Consider the following 17,778-nt stretch of genomic DNA (forward strand, 5'->3'; position numbering starts at 1 on the left):
GCCTAGTGGGACCTCCCAGTCCCATTAGAGAACAAAGGGAGGATGGTAGACAATGACAACACCAGGTATGAGAGACAGATGGGGTGGGTCTAGGTCCAGGAAGGAGAGCTAACCTCAGGGCAGGCTTCATGAAGGTGGACCAGGAGTCAGGCCCTGAAGGGTCTGGGCTGAATATCAAGTGGAGAGGTGGGAGGGCTGTATTCCTAGCAGAGTAAACAGTAGGATCAAAGGTTCCAGGTAGAAAATCAAGAGGCCTCTTTGGAGAAGAGAATTCATGAGGTTTGGCTCATGGGAAGAAACACAGGAAATAAGCTTGGAAAGCTAGGTTCCACAGGATGAGGTGCTCCTGGTCCTCTAATTTACATTTGGAATGAAGCTAAGGAACTGTTTTTTCCCCTGTGACCACTTCATCCTGCAGAGCCTGTGTACTTGGCCCCATAGAACCACCAGAGGAAGGCTTGGTTGGGGTCCCCCAGTGACTGACCACTGCTCCATGACCAGGTTCCCCCAGGTAGTCATTGACTTACAGAGGCTCTGAGGCCCTGAATGGGTTATAGATGTATCTCAGTCCATCCTCTTCCTCCTGAGCAATTAACTAGAATTCAGGGAAGAGAGAAGTCCATCAAGACCCAGAGATGGGATGTATGTTGCCCAGGGTCTCAGAGCAAATTGGGGGGCTCACTCTCCTCTTTTTTTCTCTGGCTGTCTCTTAAAAATAAAAAAATTTATTTATTTATTTATTTTGAGAGAGAGAGAAAGAGAGAAAGCATGTGCACAAGCAGGGGAGGGGCAGAGAGAAAGGGAGAGAATCCCAAGCAGGCTCCTCACCGTCAACATGCTGCCTGACACGGGGCTCGATCCCACAAACGATGAGATCATGACCTGAGCTTAACCAACTGAGCCACCTAGGCACCCCGCACCAGGCTGCCTCTTGAGGTTTACATGTCAACTCCAAGTACATCTCAACAATCGCCACCACAATCCTCTTCATATTTACCCCATGAGGTGCCAGGCCTCATATCATGTTCCTGATGTGAGCATTAGCTCACTGAGTTCTAAGAACAAGCCTATAATGTAGATACCACAATTATTCCCATTATCAGATGAGGAACTAAAGCTCCAAATGGGGGGGGGGGGGGAGGGTAAAATAGCTTTCTCCTGAGAGATAGAGCTGAGATTCCGACTCAGAGTCATGCAACTACAGAGCCCATGTACATCAGATGAATGAAACCTCACTGTGGCAGTGAAGAGTGAGGACACATGAATCCTCAAGGCTTGTGGGCAGCATTTCCAGTGGCTAAAGGGTTGAACAGGGCAAGCGCAGCCCCAATAGTTCTTCCTGTAGAACCCAAAGGAGGTACCAGCCACCAACAGCCAGGATTTTCATCTGATTCATTTTCCCCCACTAGGGACTATTCAAATGTAACCTCCATGAGGGCAAAGGATTTGAGCCAGCCAGCAGCTGAGAGATCTAATGTGAATGATGGAGGGCAGGAGGGCATGTGCACTTGAATGACAGTGACTTGGTGACAGAACCTTTAAAATGCTCCCAGATGAGCAGAGTGGCTAAAGTAATCTCATTAGGAATTATTCTGCCAAGTGATAAATAACATTAGTAAAGCAAAGTTCAGCCTGAATTATCATTTGGGATAAACCTGGATTAGCTAAGAGCAGGAGTTTCTCCCATCCATTCAAATGCAGTTATTTATGGGGCATTATGTGTGCAAAGCCCTTTGCCACATCTCAGAAGCTGAGAACTGGAAGGAAGTGCAGGTATCAGCCACCAGGTTGCAGGTGGGAAAGCTAAAGCCCAGAGAAAGTTTACTTGAGAAGGTAGGGAGCCCCAGGCCTGCTTCTAGCTCTGCCTCCTCAGCCCTCACAGCTGGGCAGAATTCCAGTCATCAGCTGGACCAGGCTCTGTACTACAATACCCAAAGTAACACTTCTCAATTCAACAAGGGGCTGGACTGGGATAGGTCCCCACCTCTCTGTGCTATGGGTCCCCAGGAATTGAATGACTTGGCCTCCCTCCCTGACCCCAGCACACAAGCTCCTGCCTTCCAGCAGATCCTGACTGAGCTCACAACTGTCTGCTGACCCCTTGTGGTCACTGTGGGATCTGTCCTGGCCCAGTAGCCTGGGCCTTGGTTGCTCCTCTGGGACATTCTGGCCTAGTAACCTCACTTCTCAAGGCACTTTCCCACCACTTACCTTGTGGGGTCCTCCCTACAATCCCAGGAGGCTAGGAGAGCCAGGATCCCCACTCCCACTTTACAAATGAGTGGCAGCATCCTGCAATCCAGTCCTAAATCCACCATGAATTCCTTACTTAACCTTGACAAATCAGTTCCCCTCTCCCTGCCTCACTTACCCACCAGTAAAATAAGAGAAGTGACCCGCACCAGGCAGCCCTAAGGTTTTTTGAGCCCCACAAACTCCCAGAGTGGAGAGGTGACTTGCCCACCCAAGGTCAGAGTGAAGCCAGGCAGAAGCACTCCCAGCCGGCAGGCCACCCCACTTCTCCCCACTGATCAGGAAAACTGAGAGGCATCATAGCAAACAAGAAAATGAGTTCTTCCACCTTTGTGTTCTGATTATGTGCTGAAGGGCCACATGGATAGTTGAGTGGATGGATGGATGGATGGATGGATGGAGGAATGGATGGATGGATGGATGGATGGATGGACGGACAGACGGACTACTGGGGTGGATATGTAAGAATTCTGGGTTCACTCTGAGCTGTAGCTGTAGCAGCCAGCTGCCTCCCCCTGCTCCCTGAAAAGCTGTGGCTATAATTCTAGCTGTCTAGCCCCTTGGCAGCCCACATTCCCCTGCTGGGGTTCCAAAGCCACTGCCCCTGTCTGACAGCCTGGAGTTGGGACCCGCCATGAGGGGATTGAGTCTTCTTTTAAGACTTCCACCCCGCCATGTCACTGACCACCGTGGCCAACAGCAGTAGCCAGGAAGAAAGTCAGGGGCCAAGGCCATGAATAGGCCCACAACATGGGTATCCCTCACAGAGCAATTTCTGCAGCCAACAATGGCTGGAATTGGGTTCGGTGCTGACAGTGAGGCTAAGGATCACCAGAGTGACTGGATGGTATGGAAAGAGTGTGCCCTATGCATTTCATGGGCTGGATCAAACCTACTGACTCTGAGCAAGTTCCTTAGCCTCTCTGTGCCTTGGTTTTCTCACCTGTGAAATGGGCATCATACCTGACAACTATTGTGAGGATTGAATGAGGTAAAATATGAAATGCCTTGCATGAAACAGGTGCTCAGTAAATAGAAGCTCCCTCCTTTTGTTCCAGGTCATGGAGAAATTCTGGAAGGAAAACAAGGTCCACTGTGCACCCAGTACATTTTATACACTGGGAATTTTTTCCAAGTACTCTAAAGTAGTGACATGCATGTGGTGATAGAGGAGGAGGGAATGAAATGTATTTTCAGCAAGAATTAAAGGTGTGCTGAAACAGACTCGATCCCTTTCAGAGAGATTATATTCATCTGTGCCCTGCCCTCAGCATAGCTCCTCAGACACAAAAGATATCCCACAGAGATTTCCTGAGGGTGAAACTGGGAACATGTCTTCACAGCTAGTGGGCAGTAGGTGGGACTCCTGTGCCCTACTTCATCTCGCTCATCTCTATCTCCCTAGCCCAGCCTAACTCTCCTTAAACAGACTATCCATCCCAGGATCACTGACAAGGTCTTCTTAGCCACCTGGCAGAAGGCAGACCTGGGCTTTAGTCCAGCTGCTATTACAGCTGAGGCTCCTGCAACACCATCTGTGAAATCATGCTCCAGAAGGCTCTAGGTCCCAGGCCCTCCACTTTCAACTAGAGTAATAAAGATGGGGAACTTAACACATGGTGGTTAGGAGATGGTCTTCAGAGTGAGACAGGCTTAGGGTAGCTTTTGTCACTTATTAGGTGCCCAACCTTAGACAGGATTCTTACTCTCTGAGCCTTCTCACCTATAAAATGGGGCTAATAAAATTACCTACTTTGTCATTGGGAGGATTCAATGACTCATTTTTGAAAAGAGCTGAGCCTTGTGCCTGGCACATGAGTGCTAAATAAATGTTAATATGGCAAAAGTCTTGATTACCATAATGGGCTTCCAGGCAAAATTTCATTTGAACTAATAGTTTCACACGTGTGCATGCATGTATGTGTATCCACTGAACTAAAGAATCTCTAAACCTCCTTAACTTCAAGATTCTATTTCTTGAACAATATCATCCCATCCAACACCCCTCCATTCTTTCCTTGCTGATTTTTCTTCTCTTTAAACTTCTTTTTCCACCCAACAATTAAGTGGAGTCTCCAGAATTCTACCACGTCTTGTTCCCTGCTTAAATGCAACATCCCGTTTTTTTTTAATTAAAAAAAAAAATTTTAATGTTTATTTATTTCTGAGAGAGAGGGAGACAGAGTGCAAATGGGAGAAGGGCAGAGACAGAGGGAGACACAGAATCTGAAGCAGGCTCCAGGCTCTGAGCTGTCAGCAGAGAGCCCAATGCAGGGCTCAAACTCACGGACCTCAAGATCATCACCTAAGCCAAAGTAGAACGCTTAACTGAGCCACCCAGGCACCCCTTTTTAATTTTTTTTTTAACATTTATTTATTTTTGAGAGATATAGAGAGACAAAGCATGAGTGGGGGAGGGTCAGAGAGAAAGGTAGACACAGAATCCAAAGCAGGCTCCAGGCTCCGAGCTGTCACCACAGAGCCCAACAAGGGGCTCCAACCCACAAACTGTGAGATCATGACCTGAGCCGAAATTGGACGTCCAACCGACTGAGCCACCGAGGTGCCACAACATTCCCTGGTTTTTAATGTGAAAATGGGAAGACTAAGTCCACACAATCAGAGGTGAAGTAGTGACCTATAACATGACTCATTAGGTTGACATCTCAGCTCCACCACCTGCTCCACTCCCAAGGATCCCCCAATCCTTCCAGCCACAGCAAGAGGATGCAAAGACCCTCAGCCAAGGCCAGCCATCCAGGGGAGAAGGGTGCATGTGGCTGGAGGCTAGACTGGGGTAAGGCTCAGAGAGAATGCATTAAATGAGATCCAGGAAGCAGGGAAACCCCGGGCACAGTTTGGAGAAAGAGGGGCTGGGGCTTCTCTGTGTGTCCTGTAAAGACTCCAGGATCCCCAGAGCCTTTCCCCTTTCCTGGTACATCAGCTGATGGTCAAGGGAAAATATTTGTGGAAAGGAAACAAATACACCAAATTTAGGAAAGACACCAAAGCGCTAACAGTGGTTGATCTAACAGAAGAGGTCTTTGGCAAATGTGGTCATATTGCTTGTATGATAAAATTTAAACATTGAAAATATTAAAATAAAATTTAAATATTGAAAATCAATTATTCTAATCAGTTGTGATCAGCCAAGGAAACAGATAAGAGTCTGGGAAAAGACTGCTTTTACCCCTACTGAAAAGCAGCATACTCCAGTTCTCAAAGGAAGACCATAAAGGAGGAAAAGAAAAACATGATGAACATCTCCCCCTCCCCCTCCATCTGCAGGCTACCTGGGCTGGGGATTCCTGGAGATTCAGCCTAGAGGAAGGTCTGCTGCCAGGCAGCAAGACTGGAGAGGGCATGGTGAGGACAGGATGAGGACGAGTGAGGAGGACTTCCCCAGGAAGACTTCCGAAAGCCACTGAGAGTACTGATGTCCTTACCTAGCAGGTGTTGTGATGCAGAATGACCACTCCATGGCAGTCAGGAAACCTGCTTCTAGTTCTCTGCCATTAACTTGCTGCATGACCTTGGGCATATCAGGTCACCTCTCTGGCCTCAGTTTCCTCATCTGGAAAATGAGGGGACTTGGTTAACTTAAAAAAAATATATATCCTAGGCCCTTGCTCTATGCACTGTGCTAAAGCTATAATACAAAGAGGAACTGGTCATTTATTAAAAAAAGCAAAAAAACAAAAAAACACCAAGTGGCTACTCCATTTACTAGGCATTGTGGTTACAGATGAGTAAGTCAGGGTTCCTGCCATTAAGACATTCACAATCTGGTTAGGGAGACAGTGAGCAAACAAGAAATGGCCAACCACATACTCAGTGCAGACAGAGGTGTGGGCACAGGAAGGAGTGGCCTTTTCCACTGGGGCCAGGTGGGTCAAGTGTCACAGAAGAAGCCTGGACTGAATCTTGGAGGATCCTTCGTCCCTGCTCTCGAAGTCCGTACCATCTAATCGGGGTTAGGACAAATGCCCAAACAGCTACCACATAAGGCAGAATGAAGCCACTCTGGGTAATTCAAGTTCAGAGGGGAGAAGAAACCCATGTGACAAAGGCAGGGTGGGAGAAGGGTCAGGCAGGAGGCAGAGGAGGTCAGAAACACTTTGCAGGAAATGGCATTGAGATAAACTTAGAAAGATGAAGAGTTTTCTGACAGCCCTGGGGGGCTGAAGGAGCGTTCTGGATAAGGGGCCTGTGCATGTAAAGGCACAATGTGAGGACTGTCAAGAGTGTAGTCGGAACAGCAGGCAGGCCAGGAAGTGAGAACTGGCAAGGCTGGAAGCCAACGGGACCCATCATGATAAGAGCCATCAGCAGGCCCCAGGCCAACCACACCACACACCACATCCTCACACCAGTTCTTGGAGGTTCTAGCCCACTCTTTCAGATAGGAAAACAGAGGCTCAGAGAGGTTACAAAGTCACACAGCTGAGGGATAGCAGATATAGCCCTTAACCTAGGTCTGTCCAATGCCCCACCTTGACCCCCTTACCACTAGGCAGCGACACTATTGAATCCTTCCCATCTAAGGTACTACTGTCCCAGGACACCTGGCCTAGCATTTCACTTCAGACACATGGGTACCAGAGGTCGATGTTTGCCTTAACCATGGAAACCAGCTTGATTCAGCCTCCTCCCAGTTAGGCAGCTACGGGACCTTCAGGATCACCTTTACCAGAACAGATGGGATGGGTAGGGGAAGGAATATTACAGTGGCTGAGGGTTTTGGTGCTCCACTGTCCGCTGATCTTAGTTTATTATGGTTCTGTGATGGTGTAGGCTGGCTAGTTTCTACGTCTCCTCCTCCTGTAGTCTAGTGTCATCATGGTTCAGGGGCAGATTATTCTGCCTTGACTAGGGTGGCTGGCTTTTCCTGTGAGGATGGAGGTTGAACTGGACCTTGCATACCTGGATGCTATCCAGGTACTGCTGGATGTTCATGGATTCCCGTCTCCAGCACCCCAGCTTTCTGAGCTGGTCGGTCATGAACTTTTTCTTCAGATGGTCATACAAGTGGCTCATCTTTCTCTTGGTCTTGTCTGAAGCTCCTATCTGACAAAAAACAGAGGCGACGTTAGGATGAAGAGGCTACTTCACAGAAAGAGAAATGCTCATGCTGCTGATATGGGGGTGGAAAATGTGCCAGACGGACCCAATATTCCATAAATATATTGACTCATAGGGAACCTCAGTTTCCCTATTTGTAAAATGTGGGCATTGAGCTAGATTACCCCTAAAGTACCTCCAACAGTCTGCAGCCCAGGGGCCTGATTTTGACCTCAACATCTCTATTTGAAAACTGGTCAGAAAGAGGTGCGGGTGGGGAGGGTGGAGGAAAAGACCATCTTGTTCCTCCTCCTCCTCAAATCCTATCACCCCGTCCCTATGATTCATTCAGTGCTTACCACATACTGTCTGCGACATCCTCTGTATCACACTGAACTCTACTTATTTCGTCTATCATATCATTTCTGTCCTGTCCCCAACAAGACTAGAAGCTCTGGGAAGGCACATTCTCTATCTTACTCACTCATGTACTTATTCCAATGAGCTAGCTGTGAAGAGGATACTAACAAAAATCAACCACAGGTCTTCATAACAACTACAACATAGTCAGGAAGGTGGGGCACATGCCCAAATATTTCTAAGTGAGGCACAGAGTGCCATATCCCTAAAAGTACAGAGTTCAAAGAAGGGAGATATCAAGAAAAGCCTCCTGTAAGAGTGACATATAAATTGGGGTTGGGTTTTGAATGATGGGGAAGCGTTGGGCGTGTGAAATAAGAATCAGGTGGGAGGTGATCTTGGGGTTGACATTTTCACAAACTCTCCCAGGGACTCTAAAAAACGGATGCTGTCTCAAAACCCAGCACAATATAAGCAAAGGAAAACTCCATAAAGGCCAGTCAGTGTTGCCATGATTATGTGACAAAGGGAGTTAAAGAACCTAAGTGGATCTTGGGAACAAGGGATAAAGAGGGAGGGTGGGTGATTTCTCTTCGTGTGCTCAGATTATTCCCAAGACACAAGGCCTTTGCTTTCTTGTCAAGGTCCTGAGAAATCAGTGGCTAGTCAAAGCTGCCTCTTTTCCTAATGTGCCTTTTTTCCTTTCTGTGGGGAAGACTGCCATGCTGGGCCCTTAGCAAGTCACCAGGTCTACAAATAAGGAGAAGATAGTCTTTGTCCTTAAGGGAAGATGTCCCATACTGTGGTCAGTCAGACCCAGGTTTGCAATTCTACAATGATGCACTGTATGATCTTAATGAATTTACTCCATCTCTCTGAGCCTCAATTTCCTGAACTAGTAAGTAGGTTAATAATACATAATGGACACTGAGTATCTAAAATACATAAGGGCTCGATATAGCTTTAAAAGGAGAACTTCTGGGGGCGCCTGGGTGGCGCAGTCGGTTAAGCGTCCGACTTCAGCCAGGTCACGATCTCGCGGTCCGTGAGTTCGAGCCCCGCGTCAGGCTCTGGGCTGAGGGCTCGGAGCCTGGAGCCTGTTCCCAATTCTGTGTCTCCCTCTCTCTCTGCCCCTCCCCCGTTCATGCTCTGTCTCTCTCTGTCCCAAAAATAAATAAAAAACGTTGAAAAAAAAATTAAAAAAAAAAAAAAAAAAAAAAAAAAGGAGAACTTCTGGATGGCTTGGAGGGTGTTTGGCACAGCCCTCTGGTACATATAAAGCACCTCAGGAGAGTCTCCAGTTACAGTATCTCAGGGATCCTCAACCCATTTGCCAGAGGTATAACATCCCCTCCCCCACTGGTTATAGGAATTGACCCCCAATCCATCCTGGGCCAATCAGAATAGCTCATACCCGCTGGCCACACTGACCGGGGCAACAATGGACCAGTGACACACCCTGGGCCAATAGGAGTCCTTCTCCAGGAATTGTCTAATGTGAGCAACAGTGGAAACGCTCCATTTCCTTTCTAGGCTACAGGCCAAGGTTTCCTGGGGCCATGCTCCCCAGGGATAGCCAGCCAACATGCAAAAAGACACAGGAAAGAGATGAAAAGGGAAAATGGAAGATACATCCAATGGTATTGGAGCTCCTGGCTCCTCTCATCCCAAACATTGGTGATCCTGCCCTACCTATCCTTGATTATGTAAACACATTGTTCTCCATTTACTTGTACTAGTTCAAGTTCAGTTTGAGTCACCTGCAACCAAAAGGATCCTAATAGATCCTAGTTTACAAATGAGAAAGAGTCCTACAGGAAATGTGATTCCCCAAGCTCACACAAAGCTGGCTTGCCCATTGCCAAGTCCACCCTCTTTCCACTAAACTGTGCCACTGAAGTTTAGCAGAAGGAGAAACACCCAGACCCCTGCTCTTCTTTTGGCCTCTAAGACCTTTAAGAGGATTTAGCATCATCTCCCGAGCCTCTTCTACTCTTTTTAATGTCAGAATCTCATAGGCCCATCCAGATTTGGGCCTGGAATGTTGGAGAGAAGTCAGTAGAGTCAAGAAGGGGGCAGCAACTCAACTCTGGGCTGCCTGCTCTGCTTGAAGAAATGAGTACATTCTCATAGTCCATTGTGTTCACCAGCCTCTTCCTAGTGCCCAACACAGTGCCTATCCCCAAAAGCCCCTAATGATATATTTAATGAATTAATTGAGCCTGTGTGGTGAAAACACTGTTTTCTCTCCCATTCTTCTGTGGGCTTTTGGGTAAGCAGGTCTAACCCTACTTAAAAGCAAAAAAAAAAGGGGGGTGGGCTTCAGTTCTCCTCCAGAAAATAGGGGGAATCTCTGAGGGAAAAAACAGACCTAATAGTGTTGATGCCACTTCAAACTCTAAGACCCAAGATTTCTTTCTACAGGATATAGTAGAATCCACTTATGGATTCCCTAAATAGAGAAATAACATGATTGGAGGGGGGGAAATGCCACAAGAGCCAAGAAACATAGAATCCTCTTCCTAGCTCCCGCAGCCCAAGAATAGCTAGGACACCTGGGGTAAATCAGTAACCCTGAATCTCAGTTGCCTCCTCTGTAAAATGGGACTAGCTTTAAAGCACCTTGATGGCCCCCTATCACCTCTGAGATCTGTAATCTGCACCCCCCAAGGCTACTGGGGAGAGTGAAGTGAACACGGGTCAAGCCACTAATGCCCTCTAAGCCAAAAGCTTTTGATGACTTTACCTCCATCTCATAGACTCGTTGTGCACTGAGGTTGTCACGAATAATCACCCGGGGTAGGTTGCTCTTGGGTAAAAATTTTTTCACTGCTGCTTCACTGGAATTCATTAAGCTGGAAATGGAAGGGAAAAGTGGTGCAGGGTGAGATGGCTGGGGCCATATGGCAGGGCTAGGACAGGGACTGATTTGCTGGGGTCCTAGGGGAATGACTAAGGCTTCTCCAGGATATTCTTAGGAGAGACACAACTCTGTCATAATTGTCAGAGGAGCAAAGGAGTAGGCCTAGGCTACTCCTCTTGCAGAAAATGCACTAAAGGGGTATTTCCTGGATGTTGAAAGGAAAAGCCATCCTGAGAAGGATGTAGAAAGGCCCAGAGCAGTCCACAAGAAAAGTGTGAACAGGACTCAGAACTGTCCTCAGAAGCAGCCATCTTAAGGAGAAAATGTAGGATGAGATGGAAGGTGGGGGTCTTAGTGGAAAGGAGCAAAATTTGTATGATAAGGGTCAGAGGGAGGCGAGGAGGGGAGCATTTGCTCCAGAGCCTAGGTCTAAGAAAGACTGGAAGGGGGAGGGATCAGGGGAAGCAGGGAAAAAGAGAGGTTTGGAGGTTAGGCTGGTTAATAGGGAAATTCTAAGGGAAGAAGGTTTGGAAAAAGTCTAGAAAAGTGAGGGAAGTCTGTGGTGGAGAAAGGTTTGAGAAAACTCTCTGAGATGAGAAATAAAGATGGGATGGGAGGGAGGCGGGTGGGGTGGGGAGGGGAACAGAATGGAGCCAAGTGCTCCAGGTGAAACTAGAGATAAAAATTTGGCCAAAATGAAGAATTTTGGTCAAAAATGGATATGCCAAGTTTTCACTTTTTGATAATTTGGTTGCACCATGAAATGGTTTTGCAAATATGTACCTTTAAGTGTTTTTGCCTGTTTCAAAATAATTCTTCATATTTTGTTTCTAAATTTTCTTTCTAAAATTTGTAAACTAAATGTACAATAGGGAAGCAATTGAATAAATCATAATTAGGTCATGCAATAAAATACTATGCAGCCATGAATAAAACAGACATCCCTGGTGTATTAGAGGAGGGGGGAGAAGATAGGTAACACAAGAGTGAACTTTGTTGTGACAAAATTTTCCCCTAAAAGATGTATCACTATGTTGTGGTACATATATATGAATGGATCTGGAAAAATATACACGGTGGTTGTATGTGGCCATACATTTTGCTTGTTTGTCTGGTCTGGTTTTCCTGTAAGTGTATATTACTTTGATAGGACAAAAAGGGCAATTTTTAAAGGTTAAAACATTTTGAAGGATTAAAAAATGTTTTTCTAGTTTACTTTCAGCCAATTTCAAACTATCGTTTTATGAATGTTTTTACATTTTCAGACTAGTATAAACAAATGTCCCCAGTCCCGCATTTACATTTTTCTGACAGCAAAGGCATGAAATGAAAAAGGCTCACATACAAAAAGATGCTCACATACGAAAGTCTCCTAATTCCTATTTTTTTTAAAAAAAGAAAGACCAAAAATATTTAAAGATAATATAAAACACTCTTCACCCACTCAGTGGTGCACCAAATTTACCAATACTTCCTGGGAAAATTTAAAAAGGGGGGGCGGGGGCAGTGACTGTACATATCCCCTTTCAAGTAATAAGTGGTCATTTTGAACCAAATTGCTTTCCAACCCAAGGCCTTTGTGGGAGCCTAGAGGATGCTGCCAGGGTTGTGGAATGGACGGGAAGGAGGGGAAGTTGGAGTCTGTGGGGACTGGAGCTGAGCTGAGGGGCTTTGCCAGGACTACTGGGGAACAGAGGCTGAGGACAGGGATGTCAGAGGCCTGAGGGGGCCTGGGATTTGCTAGGCTCTAAGGAAATTCAAGGCTGGCCCAAAGGGCGCTGGGGACCCTAGCGCCACGTGATGTCAAGCTTGGGTGACTGAAGGGCCCGGGAGATTTGGAAGACATGTGGGTGGGAGATGGAGATTCCAACTTCTCCTGGGAGTCTGGGCTGAGGGCGTTTGGGCTCCCGGGGATGCGAGGAGCTGGACTGGGAAGGAGCTGGGGGGCTCGCACCTGCGAGAAATCCAGACTCTCTTGTAGTTTCACGAAGTGCCAGGCTCTGAGGGGCTCGGGGCTCTGGGAGAGCCGGGGGTGGGGGTGGGGGGGGGGGGAGTCCCAAGGGCTGCTGGGGGAGCAGGGATCTGAGAGATTTCCAGGTCTGAGCAAAGCCCTGGGCACCTGGGCCGCACCTGAAGAGCACCGGCAGCTGCGCTGTCCGCGGCCGCAGGAAGCAGATCTGCGGGTGGGTCCCTACGTTGATTTCGGGGTGAGAGCCGAGCCTATCGCGCTGGAAGGTCCAGGCCGGGGTGGTGCCGGAACTGGTGGTGGCCTGGGCGGCGGTCGAATAACCCAAAGGCGAGCCCAGGTTCCATGTGACCGAGGGCCTGGGTTGCTGGGCAGCCGCGTCTACCACACTGGAGAACGACTCAGAAATGGTAACCAGATGGTAAGCCATGCTCGGAGGGCGCGGGCGGACACAGAGTGAGTCCCAGGGCACACATGTTGCGCAAACCCATGAGCGTTGCCCGGGGGACTAGGTGGGACCTGGAGGCGGGACTTGTGCCGGGAGCCCCGGAGGCTGCGGACGCGGCAGGATTGTCCCTCGGCGGCCGCCGTGCTGCGCCGGGCGCGTTGCCGTGGAAACGAGCTGGGCGAGACTCAGCGGGCTGCGGAGAGCGTGGCAGATACTACCTCTCCGCTAAAACTGATGTGGCCCGGGCGTGATCGAGGGGCGGGTAACCTGGCGAGGGCGGGCGGGACAGCTCCAGAGAGCGGAGAGGAGGCCGGGGTTTCTCCGAAGACCCGGCCCTGAGGATCCCTCACCTCGAGGAAGGACCATCGCTATGGAAACCAGAGCGTGGGGCGGCCCGGGATTGTGGCTCCCGGATGGTGGTGACCGGTCTTCTCTCTCCCCGAGACACTCGCCCACTTCGGGCGAGGTTGCTTCCTGAACGAACCTGCTCTCTCGCCCACGAGAGAAAGGTAAGATTATGGGGGTCTTAACACCCAACAGGCGAAAGAGCCTATTCCAACATTAACTCCCCCCAGGAAACCTATGTGACTCACCCCTGGAAGGGGCTATTTGCTATTGTCAACCCGTAGACCTCGTTCCATGCTTTTAACCCAGTATTAATGAACGCCCCGCGGTGTTTGCCGACTTTTCTCGCCCATAATGAGACCAGAAAGATCAGCTTTAGGACCTTGCTTCGTGACCCTAGATAGATCCTTTTCTCCTCTCTATCTCACTTTCCCCGTGTGTATAATGGAGATACTAACTCCAGACACCAGCCTGTTATGTTGGTTTGAAGACGGAACCAGATGAGGGAAGCCAAAGGCTTTGTAGGCTATAAAACGGTGAAATTAATCTCCACCACCCTCCCCTTCATGCTGAATATTTTTCAAATCTTTGTGTCATTTCTTGAGGCAATCATTGCGACTCCCTCACCCCCAGCCTGAAATAAATCCTTTTACTCTTCACTCCCATAATCCCCTGCATTTCAACGTCCTTAACAGCAGCTAGTTACCATAGCTTACTCTGTGCCAGGCCCTGTGTTAAACACTTTACCTAGGTTACCTCATTTCATCCTCAGAAGATCCTTATAAGATAGGCACTATTTTCCCTGTTTTCCAGCTCTGTTGTGCTTATTATTGTCTATTTAATGTCTTCTGTCTCTCTTACTGGACTTTTTGCTCTGTGAGAGGAAGAGCCATGACTCTCTTTTACACTTGATTTCCCCGGCACCTAATACAGACCCTGATAAATATTTCTTGACTAGCATGAAAATGTCTCCTCCCATCACTACCCTCACCTTCAAGAGAAGTGTCTTCTCTGCAAACTTTTTGTCACTGTGATCAATAGCATCCTCTATACCTGTTGCCCACTGGGCACTAATTTTGGGGACCCTCAGTCCACTTTTCTCTGGATTTTCGGGCGATAAAGATCCTTCATTTTGGGTAATGGACATCCCATAGCATTTAGGCTTTCAACTGAGTTTTGAGGGGATTTTTCTCTGCCCCCCCCCCATGACCTTTACAACAAACACCCCATCTGCCATTCCTGAGGTGAGCCTCATGCTTTGGGGCATTGGCTAGTAGGATTTGCCTATGTAGCCTTTGGCCATCCTCTCCAGCAGCTTAGGAATCATTCTTACTTCTACTAAGCTCTTCGCCCAAATTCTAGACAAAAAAAAAGCCAGGGAACTCATCTTTTCCAGAAGATCTCTCAGAAGGCAGAGTTGTGGCTGTTAGAGTCATTCCTTCGTTTAACAAATATTTATCAAGCACCTACTTTTAGGGACACAGAACTTAGCATTAGTGATATGGTAGAAGTAAAGATAGTTACAGTGAATCTCAATAGAACTCACAGACAAATCAAGGCAAAACCCCATCTTCAGGAAATGGTAGGAAGAACACCACTTAGGGCTTAGAAAGCCTGGAGCAGGGACTTGATCAAATGTGGGAGAGGGGTATGGTTCCAGGAGGTTTCCCTCAGGAAGTGACCCTTGACTAAGATCCCAAGTCCTCTGCTGAATGGAATAGATCAGGATCTGATAGGCTTGTAGGGAAAGAGGGTTCTGGGCTGAGAAAGCAGCAAAGGCCCTGGGCCAGAGAGAACCAGGTGTCCATAAGGCACTGCTAATGGCTCAGCCTAGCTAAGGCCCTTCAGGATGTAGGAAAAGCTAATAAGAGGCTAGAGATGGGCAGGAGCCAGACCACAAATGGCCTTGACAGCCAAGCCAAGGGGCTCTATCTCATCCTGACAGTGGGCATCCAGTGAAATATATTAAGCAGGGGAACAGAACTTCTGCTCCTCATTTGTCTATGCCTGATGAAGGCTGCTATTTGGCCTTGAGCAGTGTGCTTTAAATATGAATACTCCTATTTCAGTGGAACATGTGAAAATGTGCTATTTTTTTACAGCTATGTTCAAGACTAGGAGAGTGAAGGGCCAGGGATTTCTTAGGAGAAAGCAGGCCTATGCCCCTCCATGGGGTGCATGCCACAGCCCTGCTGCACGCAGCATCATGCTGGTGTAGCTTGTCTACCTGAGGCCCCTCTGCTTCTCTGCACTTGCTCCTGGGAGCTGCTATATAGTGTGCCTTATGCTGGCTTCCAGGAAGCTTTCAGCCACCCTCTTCCCCAGGCATTCCTTAGAGGCAAGGTGTAGGAACTTGGTTAGTGATGTAGTACTCTGTGATTTACGTCACTTTTACAGGGGCACATCTGGTCTCTTCAAAGGGATAGTTCTTGAAGGGGGGAAGCTGAGACCCTACGTCCTCTTATACCACTAGTGACTCCCAGCACAGTAGGCTCTGGTACCATATCACTGGTTCAGAGTCTCATGATTTAAGCATAAAGTCAGAAGAGAAGGAAAGCTGTGTGAGTAGTTCCCACTTAGAGGGAGAAGAGGGCCGTGTGAACCTAGGTAGAGAGGCCAGGCCACATCTGATGGACACCAGTCAGCCTACCCAGCTAGAGACATGGAACCCTCAAGGGAGGCCTTGAGTTCCAGACTTGAAGATAAGTTCTCTGGCTAATTCTGCTGTGATGGCCAGAAGACCACCTTGGGGATTCTGCTGTAGATCCATCCATCCATTTCCCAGGAATCCCCTGCAGTTGGCTTTCTGGCCCAGCTGGGCTCCTGCTCTCTAAACATTCTCTCCCTCCTTGCAGTTTCCCATGGCACAGCCTAGCAGAAAGATGCAGCCTTTGTGCCTCACTGGCCGCTGACCCACTGGCCTGATGACAGCACCCCCGTGTACCTTTCCGGTTCAGTTCCGGCAGCCATCAGTCAGCGGCCTCTCACAGATCACCAGCAGCCTATACATCAGCAATGGGGTGGCTGCCAACAACAAGCTCATGCTCTCCAGCAACCGGATCACCACGGTCATCAATGTCTCGGTAGAAGTGGTGAACACTTTATACGAGGACATCCAGTATGTACAGGTGCCGGTGGCTGACACACCCATCTCACGTCTCTGTGACTTCTTTGACCCCATTGCTGACCACATCCACAGTGTGGAGATGAAGCAGGGCCGCACACTGCTGCACTGCGCTGCTGGCGTGAGCCGCTCAGCTGCCCTCTGCCTTGCATACCTCATGAAGTACCATGCCATGTCCCTGCTGGACGCCCACACGTGGACCAAGTCATGCCGGCCCATCATCCGGCCCAACAATGGCTTTTGGGAGCAGCTCATCCACTATGAGTTCCAGCTCTTTGGCAAGAACTCCGTGCACATGGTCAGCTCCCCTATGGGAGTAATCCCTGACATCTACGAGAAGGAGGTCCATTTGATGATTCCACTGTGAGCCATCTCACCAGCCTCTGTGCCCAGGTCAAAGGTGCAGATCTGCTGTTCACCGAGATCTGAACTTAAACGTTCTACTGTTGTTACAGAAAAAACAGATGATGCCTTTTATAAGGATCAGAAAAAAAAGGAAAAGTGCTGTAGTTTTTAACCTTATTATCCATATCTTCAAAGATTAAATTCACTAACTGTACGATGGTGCAGGTAAGTTTCCTACCCTGTGAGTGACAGGTCATGGCTGCTGGCCAGATGGGAGAGAGAGGCAAGTGCCCAGGTCAAATGGACCAGTGCCTAAAGCATATGGCAAGCTTGGAAGCCTGCTGCCCTCCCGCAGACCGACCAACCCACAAACGAGTCAGCCACCATTCCACTTCACTCTTTCAAACCCAAAGCCAGAGCCTTAAGCATCATGGCGCCTCCTGTGCCACTCACAGTCAGTGCCAACCTACTAGATAAGTGGCCTTCAGGTGGTGCTCTGGGAGCCCTGGGGACCCAGGCCAAGCCTGCTTCTACCTTCAGCCACAGGGACCCAACTCTGGTTTTCTGGATTGGATTTACACATGACATAGTTTTCAAAGAAAGCATTCCATTGTATAAAACTAAAAAAAAAATTTTTTTTTAGTGCTATTGTAGGTGGCAAGGTCTCAAAGTACCCATGGCAGTCCCCTGCCGGCCTTTGATGGTGGCATTAGTTTCCCTCTTAGCGGCACACGTGGAGAGCAGGCCTGACATCAGGCTTCAGGGGTTCCTCTCACAGGTCTTGATTTGGAAGGCCAGAGCTGCCGACTGGAACCTAGCCTTATCACCTCCTCCCTATATGATTTGGGACCTCTTGGAGCCTCAGCTTTCTCATCTGTCCAAGCAATTACAGCCCTTTTCTCCCAGCGTTGTCATGAAGATTCAGCAATTCCTTAACTTGGTGCCTGACACATGGTCAGGGCTTATGGTAGCAACTCTAGGCATGAATGATGCTTTGGCCCTGCTGGTCCTGG

The 17,778-nt window shown here is 48.4% G+C and overlaps 2 protein-coding genes across 2 annotated transcripts; one reads left to right on the top strand and one right to left on the bottom strand.

Moving 5' to 3' along the window:
* Positions 1–7,000: 7,000 nt before the first annotated feature.
* CUNH5orf52 (chromosome unknown C5orf52 homolog) lies at positions 7,001–13,054 on the bottom strand. Its single transcript, XM_019426704.2, has 3 exons — positions 12,668–13,054; positions 10,421–10,529; positions 7,001–7,320 (listed from the first exon to the last, which is right to left on the bottom strand). The coding sequence occupies exons 1-3, from the start codon at positions 12,931–12,933 to the stop codon at positions 7,123–7,125; spliced, it is 573 nt and encodes a 190-aa protein (XP_019282249.2). The 5' UTR covers positions 12,934–13,054; the 3' UTR covers positions 7,001–7,122.
* Positions 13,055–13,134: 80 nt separating this feature from the next.
* Positions 13,135–16,979, top strand: DUSP18 (dual specificity phosphatase 18). The gene is made up of 2 exons (XM_019426705.2): positions 13,135–13,460; positions 16,152–16,979. Exon 2 carries the CDS (start codon positions 16,221–16,223, stop codon positions 16,785–16,787), a length of 567 nt encoding a protein of 188 aa, XP_019282250.2. The 5' UTR covers positions 13,135–13,460; positions 16,152–16,220; the 3' UTR covers positions 16,788–16,979.
* Positions 16,980–17,778: the final 799 nt, after the last annotated feature.

This window comes from Panthera pardus, unplaced genomic scaffold (genome assembly GCF_024362965.1).
Source record: "Panthera pardus isolate Hobbes unplaced genomic scaffold, ASM2436296v1 HiC_scaffold_15, whole genome shotgun sequence".
NCBI classification, from domain to species: Eukaryota; Metazoa; Chordata; class Mammalia; order Carnivora; family Felidae; genus Panthera; species Panthera pardus.